Consider the following 8961-nt stretch of genomic DNA (forward strand, 5'->3'; position numbering starts at 1 on the left):
GGCTGGGGGTTTCCCAACTATTCGGGTGATGGCAAAACACGGTGTGGCCAAGGGGAAACATGACGTATTTGGTCAATATGGGATGCTGACTTTGGTTTTGACCAGAAGTTTGATCAAGGTTGACCGTGGGATATTTTTGGCCATGTTTGAGCCTTTTTGGATTATTAGGTTTGAGCTTAAGTCCTGGTCCAAACTAGGAAAAGGATAAATTGGTCATTTACCTTAGTAATGGTTTGATGGTTTGAATGCGAATCTAACTATTAATTGAATGTTATTTGATATTGATAGCTTGGGGATCTGTCAACCAGCAGCCAGGGATTATTTGTGTGATTATGTAGTGCGAGGTGAGTTTCGTCACTATGTTTAGTGGGTCGAAGACACCAATGTCGGCCCATGGTTTATTTTGTTAGGATGCTAGTTGTATTGGTATGTATGTCGAGCGGGGCTCGATGTCGGGCAAAACCCGATGACAGTATTGTATGTTGTTATCTTTGTGATTATCGCATTTATTAGTATGATTCTATATTTGTATGCTGGGCGGGGCCCGTTATGTGAGTGTAGGCGGGGCCTGTATCTCAGTGGGTAGGGCCTGTTATGTGCTTAGTTAAGTATGGTATGGGGTATATTGGGAAACTCACTAAGATTTGTGTTTACGGTTTTCAGTTTGTGTTTCAGGTACTTTGGTTTTCAAATGAGAGAGCTCATGATGATTGCAGAGCATACGCCACACGTTTCTGCATTTTACGATTTACTTTTATATTATTGATGTATTGTTACATTGACAACTTTGGTTTATGACTACAATATGGTTTGATGCTTTATTAATCTAAAAATGAAAATTTTATTGTCTTATTTTTGGGACCTTACACATTAAACACGTTTTTTTAAACTACCTTTTCATTAAATTAAAAACGACATTACATTAATTTATAGAAAAAAGTCAATAATTTAAAATAAAATAGAAGAAAACATAAAAAAAAAAAATTCAAACACATACAACTACCCTTAATCATATTTTTTAAACAATGTTATTCCTTTATGGGGAATTCTTCAAGTTTTGTCAAACTTTGAGATGTGCAAAACGTTTATGGTTTGTGTTTTCATATTGATCCGTGACCACATTAACCAGATCGATATCGCATTTGTGTACATTGTTTATGATAAAATTATAAATTTCGTTGAACTCACAACAATTTACCCTCATACGTGTCACTTCGAACACGGTTTGAACTTTTCCAAAAAAATTTCTAAATGTTTGACTATCTCCTTCTTCGTAAACCGACACCTATGCTAGTGCTAACTTCTCTTCTTCCTCTTTTGACCAATTCGTTCTTCTGGGAATCATGATTTTTAAAAGATCAAGCAACATATATATGTGTGAATGTGAATAAAAGGAGTGAATTGTGTGAAATATAAGAAGGCTTGTAGTGGTATTTATATCGATAAAAATAAATTAAAAAATTAAAATTAAAATATTTGTTAAATGGTCAAAGTAGAGTTGGAAAAGGAAATGAGTTTTATTGGTCTTTTTACGTGGTTCTTGGCTTCACAAACTATCACAACCACAACTCACAATGAGACATTTGGATAGTGTTCACGATCATGGTTCATGGCCACCTAGACCATGAAGACCTTAGTCATACCATTTAGGATGGCCTAAGATCACATGTGTTCTTAATTGTATCTTACCCTTGATAATATGTTATCACTTATTATAATTATATATTTTATTAATTACATATTATATATATTTATTTTTTTCGAGTACTATATATTTCTTAGATAAACACTACCCGAAATATTTTGACTCATCTCTTAACCTTTTCCGACACCCATTTTGTTTTATATACGATTGCATTACTTCGGCTATAAAAGATATTTTGCACACGATTTATCGAATAAATTTTATAGAAATAAAAGAATATCACCGTTATCCAGAAAACTTGTATAGATGATACCCAAATAATGTTTTAAAAACATAAGTTTTTATGTGTTTCCTACTTCGGCTTATGCTTAGAAGTTTTCTATAGAAGAATACTTAAATTAAGTTTATTTATTAAAATACATTAATCTACTTGATAAATGAAAATAGTTTTGCTTTATGTCTTATTAAGTTTTTTTATTTTATAAAATTTTATATAATTTATATATATATAATAATAAATGAATATTAATTTCATTAACAAACATTCTTTCTAATTTCAAAATTACTAAATTAAAGCCTCATTATTTTATTTATTTATTTATCTAAATTATTTGTTTAAATTAAAAAAAAAAACACTTTAATTTTAATAATTCAAGATTGTTCTTAATTTTTTTTTATAAATTCAATCTTCAAATGTTTAGAATTTTATATTTAATTTTTTTTAAATAAACTCATGTAATACTTAAATCTCATACCTAGTTGTCTATTAAGAAATAATTTTATTTAAAAAGTAATACTATTATAATTACAAGTTTACAACCATAAACAATACAAATAAAAACCGGTAATAATATTACCTCAATCATTCCACAATCAAAACATATCTGAATTTTCAAGATATAAATCTTGTTGGAATATATTCTATTTATAAACAATTAAACACAAAACGATGCTTTTCGAACACTTGTACATAACTATTTTTTGTCTTTTGTTGCCATACATGATACGTATGATTAAACCATTAGGGGTAGTTAGTGTACTTTTCATTTCTATAAAAACCCTCTCCCTTCCCTCACATATCCACTTTTACCCACATAAGCAACCACAATCTAAAGGAAACAATATGGGGAGCTATTCATATGAGACGAATTTTCAAGAAGATCAATACGAATTTTCAAATCAAACAACCTTCGTTCACGAAAATCCATCTGGGTTGTTCAAGAAACAAGATTCATGGCCCAAAAACAACATCCACAGAAAGAAAAATCAAGTCTTTCTTGAAGGGTATGTGGAGACCTCTGATGAAGATGAAATCGTGAGAGCTAAGAGCTTAACGGATGAAGATCTTGATGAACTTAAAGGGTGTTTGGATTTGGGTTTTGGTTTTAGTTACGATGAAATCCCCGAACTCTGCAACACTTTGCCGGCGCTGGAATTGTGTTATTCAATGAGTCAAAAGTTTCTTGATGATCAGCAGAAGTCGCCGGAGTCTCCATCGTCGGCGGTGGTCGAGGAGACCATTTCCCCACCTCCGATTGCTAATTGGAAGATTTCTAGCCCTGGTGAGTGTTTTCAAAATGTCATTTAATGGTATCATTCAAATGGGTGTTTGAATTCATACAATGGTTTCTTGATTCTAACATAATTAAACTTGATTTGGGATTTTGGTGTAGGTGATCATCCTGAGGATGTGAAAGCAAGGCTTAAATATTGGGCACAAGCAGTAGCTTGCACAGTTCGATTATGCAGCTAGAGAATTCATCAAATCCAAGATCAATCGGATGCTCAAAGGTTCTTGAATCATGATCAAGAAGATGCTCATAAGGTTGAAATACTTAACCTGGAGATGGATGCCTGAATTCTGTCGATGAGGGGTTGAGAATTCAAGTGTTGGATCGGGAAAATTAAAAAAAAATGACAGGAATTTGATGAATTTTGACGAATAGGTTCATATTATATCGAGTTTTGACACAATCACTTGAGGCGAAAGTGGTGGGGTTATGATTATGATTATTGATCATTCCTTGAATGAAATTAGATCTTGTACAAAATTGATAGTTATTTTGTTTTACTTTGTCTTTTTCAATATATGTTTATTGCAGAAATGATAATAATTCGATGACCAAAAACAACATAAAAGATGCTTTTAAGACGCTACATTATTTCTTCACAACAATAATTCAAATCTATTATTTAATATTCTATAGCATCATAAAGTTAAGTTGCCTACTCAAATAATAATTAGGGAGAATAGTTATCTTTTACTTTTAGCCGCATTAGTTTAGTTTTGATGTCTTTACAAATCTCCACCAATTCCCAGTCACTTTTCCTTATCTTGTTTTATCGGGGTATTAATTAAACTAAAAAAAAACCGTACTACTTTTCTTTCATATTTATATTGACAAATGCCATAAACTACTATTTGAAAAAAAATTGTATGCTTATCATAAATTCAAATGAATAGGAATGTTGGTATAGAAGAAAAATAGAAAGATATTTGATTTCTCTTAAAACTAATTCTTATTTTAGCAAAAATAATCAATCTTTTTGAGATTTTACAAAATGGTCATTTTCTTCAGAACATCGTGTTTCAAAGAGGAATCCGGATTCGGAAGTTGGCATTCTGTGCAAGCATGTCGGCAAGGCCGACTTAATGCATAGTAAATCAAAGTTAGGGTTTAGGGCCCCCACATCAAGAGGGCTCACAAACCAAGGAGTCAATGTATAATGTAATGTATCTCTAATCCGGCTAAGGCTCTAAACGGCTAAAAACCGAAATTTCTTCTTCCACACTTCCACTGCATACATCATACGATTTCCGTGTTTGTGCCCTCATCGTCTGCTGCCCTGCTCTGCTCGATCTTCTTCTTCTTCTGACTTCTAAGTTCTGAATCACAGCACAAGTTGTGCCACACAACTGCATACAGTTTCTTCTTTTTAGCTCTCCACTGCTGCACTGCATACGATTTCTTCCTTCTCCATTGAAGCCTGCCTTCTCCAATCTCCATAAACGGTAATAAACGACTTCTTCCAAGTTCCATGATCCATCTGTTCTTCTTCTAATCTTGTTAACTTGTTTTCATGTCATATGATATTGATTGTATTGTAGACTGTAGAGTGTAGACTTGTAGACTTGTAGTCTTGTAAACTTTCTTATACCGAGAGGCTGGGAGCATACTCTTGTTCGAATAAAAGCAACTAATTGTTTGCCCTAATTTGTGTGTTCGAACACTTAATGTTCTGTTGCATTTACAAGAATTGCAACCGCTTTAAGTATCATGTTTGTGTAATTACTAGGGTATTCTATGTCATAGATGATGAGAAAATTATTTCAAGCAGGAGATACATGTATTTATTTACTTTATGAAGATGATATTAGCGTCATTAGGTTCATTAGCTTATTGTTTGTTTAGTTTCTACACATTCAAGGATATAATTCAGTGTGGATGTATTATAAGTTATTTTTTATTGTTTTTAATTATGAGAGGAGTTAAATAAACATGTTGATAACAAATCATTAGCTAATGGATCATGTTGATAACTAAAGCTCGTTAGGATTAATAGTTATTACTTATTAGTTAATACTTTTCAGATTTTAGTTTCTTATTTGTTTGGTTATCTAATTTTTCATTCAATTGTTCATTGATTACAACATATTACAAAATATACAATCATTGAATCAGGTTGGAACTTGGAACGAATTTGAGTTTTTAGTTTTTCAGATTTGAGATTTTCATTATCTCAGAGGCGGTATACTTCTAATCCATATCTTGTATACTTATAATAGCTGTCTTGGTGATTGTTCATTGCTATTATTAATAAAATACTTAATAATAATGTCAAAGAGAAAATACGAATCCAGGGCTTTAAAAAGGAAAAGAAAAATGCAACACTAAACTTTTATTGAATCACAAAAAGGATCATTTTTAAAAAATTTAACATCAAACAAAAATGTTAATAATAAATAAGAACAAACTAATGTTGATAATGAATAAGAACAAACTAATGTTGATAATGAACAAGAACAAACTAATATTGATAATAATGATCATGAACAAACTAATATCAAGAATGATAATGAACAAACTAATATTAATATTAATAAGGAACAAACTAATAGTGAAAGTAACGACCAAACTAATAGTGAAACTGATAATGAACAAATTAATATTGATATTGATAACGAACAAATTAATAGTGAAAATAATAACGAACAAACTAATATTGAAAATGATAATGAACAAACTGGTATTAAAAATGATAAAATGCCTTTAAACATATATGATCCAAGTAGATGAAATAATATTAGTACTAATTTAAGAGATTTAATCGTAGAAAAAAGTCCTATTAAGATTTATGATTTTAAATTTCCAAAAGATCAATATTTAAAAAGCTTTAGCACATCTCTTTATATGCAAAAAATATCAAATGAAAAAATACAAACGAACATGGTTGGTTTATTCCATAGATGTAGATAGAGTTTTTCTGTTTTTGTTGTAAATTATTTAATGTGAATACATCTATATGTTCATTAGCACATAAAAGTAATAATGATTAGAACAATATTTCTAGTATACTAAAAAGACACGAATCAAGTAAGAGACACATTCTTAATATGATGTCATGGATTGACTTAGAAACTAGATTAGCAAATAATAAAACAATTGACAAACAAATCTAAGAACAAATAAATAAAGAAAAAGAACATTGGAAAAATATTTTAATAAGAATCATTGTTGTAGCAAAAACTTTAGGAAAAAATAATTTAGCATTTCGTGGAACAAATGAAAAGATTTATGAAGAAAATAATTGTAATATTTTAACTATAATTGAAATGATTGTAGAATTTGATCTTATTATGCAAAAACATATTAGGAAAATTAATGACAAAGAAATTCATAATCATTATCTTGGACACAATATGAAAAATGAACTTATTAGTATATTAGGAGAAGAAGTTAAAAGTAAAATTATTAAAAAAAATAAAAAATGCTAAATGCTTTTCAATAATATTTGATTATACTCTCGATACAAGTCATAAAGAAAAAAATGTTAATTATCTTACGATGTCTAGATCTTTCAAAAACTCCAATTGAAGTTAAGGAGTACTTTCTAGGATTTTTAATTGTAGATAATACAACCGGTAAAGGCTTATATGATGCTATAGTTGATGAAATTAAAAATATAGGACTAGATATAAATGATGTTAGGGGTCAAGGTTATGACAACAGATCAAATATTAAATGAAAACATCAAGGTGTAGAGAAACGATTGTTAGATATTAACCCTAGAGCATTCTACACTTCTTGTGGTTGTCGTAGTTTAAATTTAGTAATTTGTGATATGGCTAATTCGTGTGATAAAGCTAGTGAATTTTTTGGAGTTATACAACGTATATATTCGATATTTGCTTCATCAACTCAAAGGTGGAAAATATTACAAGATAATATATTAAACCTAACACTTAAATCATTATCGTAAACTCGTTGGGAAAGTAGGGTAGAAAGTGTAAAGGCAATTAGATTCCAAGCACCACAATTAAGAAACACACTTTTACAATTATCCAAAAATTGTGAAGATCCAAAAATTAAAAGTGAGGCTAAATGTTTAGCAACATATGAACTTGAAAACTATGAATTTATTAGGAATGATTATTTGGTATGATGTTTTGTTTGCTATTAACATTGTTAGTAAAAGTTTGCAATCAAATGATATGTGTATCGATGATGCTATAAATCAACTAAATGGACTTTTGTGTTTCTTTGAAGAGTATAGAGAAAACGGATTTGAAAAGGCTTTAGATTATGCAAAAGAATTGGCTTTAGAAATATATATAAAACCTGAATTTCGTGAAAAATGTATCATTCAAAGAAATAGACGATATGATGAAAATGTTGCTAATGAAACTATTAAAACTACTATTCAGTTATTTAAAACTGATTACTTTTTATATATAGTAGATAAAGTCATTACTTCACTTAAAAGTAGATTTGAGCAATTTAACGAGTTCAAAAATATGTTTGGTTTTCTATTTAGTATAGAAAAATTAAAATCATTTGATGAAAATACTTTAAAAGAGCATTGTTTAAATCTTGAAAATTATTTAAAGCATGATGATAGCTTAGATATTGATGGTTTAGATTTATTTCATGAACTAAAACTTGTAAGACATATTGTACATTTAAACGTGATATAATTATTAATATGCTTAATTACATTAAAAAGCTTAGTTCTTTTCTAAATGCATGTGTTGCCTATATGATTATGTTAATTATTATTGTAACCGTTGCCTATGCAAAAAGAAGTTTTTCGAAATTAAAACTGTTAAAAAAACTATTTAAGATCTACAATGTCACAAGAAAGATTAAATGTATTAGCTATTTTATCAATTGAAAAACATTTAGTAAAAGAAATTGATTATGAAAATTTCATTAAAAAATTTGCATCTAAAAAGGCTAGAAAAATTAACTTTTCGTCATAAAATATTTTCACAAAAAAACATATACATAAAAAAAAAATTAACTCCGTCATTTATAAACTTTTTAGTTTATTATTACCAGTCTCAGGCCTAGATAAAGGAGGAGAGTTTATAATATTAAGTATAGTAATGTTAAAGGGCCCCAATTTTTTGGTTTGCTTGGAGTTCCCAAATTGGTTGATCCGGCCCTGCATGTCGGAAAGGCATTCAGAAGAGCTGGTTAGACTGTTGGTGGTGAGGGAAGGAGTTAGAAAGAGTTGGAATGAAATATGCTATAGTCAGTGGTCTATAAATATTCATACCAACACTATAATAACTTGAACTAGGTAACTTTTATATACCATTTTATCTTTAACCACCATTTTATTATCACACAAATAGCTACCTAATTATTTATAATTTCTCACCTACCAAGTCATTGATATGTGTTTGGAAATTTGTGAGAAAAACGGATTTAATGTGAACATGAATAGATAAAGAGAAAAAAATTTTTTTTGATAGGACTATTAAACTTCAGTTTCTAAAAAAATAGATTATTTTATGTTTTAATGTTTTAATAATCACTATGTGTGAGACCCGTATGTTATACGTGTTTGATAAATCAAAAAATTAAATATGAAAGTTTAAACAAAATTTTATTTAAATTTGAAATTGTAGATTTACAATTTAAAATTTAAAAGGAAACATATTAAATACCATATGAGTACTGATATTGTGATTTATTGGTTATTTTCAATTAAAGCAATTGTTAATTGAGGTGTAAGTATGATGTGTTAATTAAGAAAATATAAAAAAAAATAGAAAATGACAAATGGTGAAATGGAAAAAAACAATTATT

The 8961-nt window shown here is 29.1% G+C and overlaps 1 protein-coding gene across 1 annotated transcript; it reads left to right on the forward strand.

Annotated features, from left to right (window-relative positions):
- The first annotated feature begins 2707 nt into the window (after positions 1-2707).
- Positions 2708-3750, forward strand: LOC145031316 (uncharacterized). Its single transcript, XM_078979844.1, has 2 exons — positions 2708-3207; positions 3319-3750. The coding sequence occupies exons 1-2, from the start codon at positions 2769-2771 to the stop codon at positions 3396-3398; spliced, it is 519 nt and encodes a 172-aa protein (XP_078835970.1). The 5' UTR covers positions 2708-2768; the 3' UTR covers positions 3399-3750.
- The last annotated feature ends 5211 nt before the right edge of the window (positions 3751-8961 follow it).

This window comes from Lactuca saligna, chromosome 2 (genome assembly GCF_052625555.1).
Source record: "Lactuca saligna cultivar CGN05327 chromosome 2, ASM5262555v1, whole genome shotgun sequence".
NCBI lineage: Eukaryota > Viridiplantae > Streptophyta > Magnoliopsida > Asterales > Asteraceae > Lactuca > Lactuca saligna.

Bases quoted from the DNA above. Each gene is read 5' to 3' on its own strand.
- LOC145031316 (XM_078979844.1), top strand. From the start codon at position 2,769: ATGGGGAGCTATTCATATGAGACGAATTTTCAAGAAGATCAATACGAA. The intron at 3,208-3,318 runs GTGAGTGTTTTC...ATTTTGGTGTAG, and splicing joins TTGGAAGATTTCTAGCCCTG to GTGATCATCCTGAGGATGTG.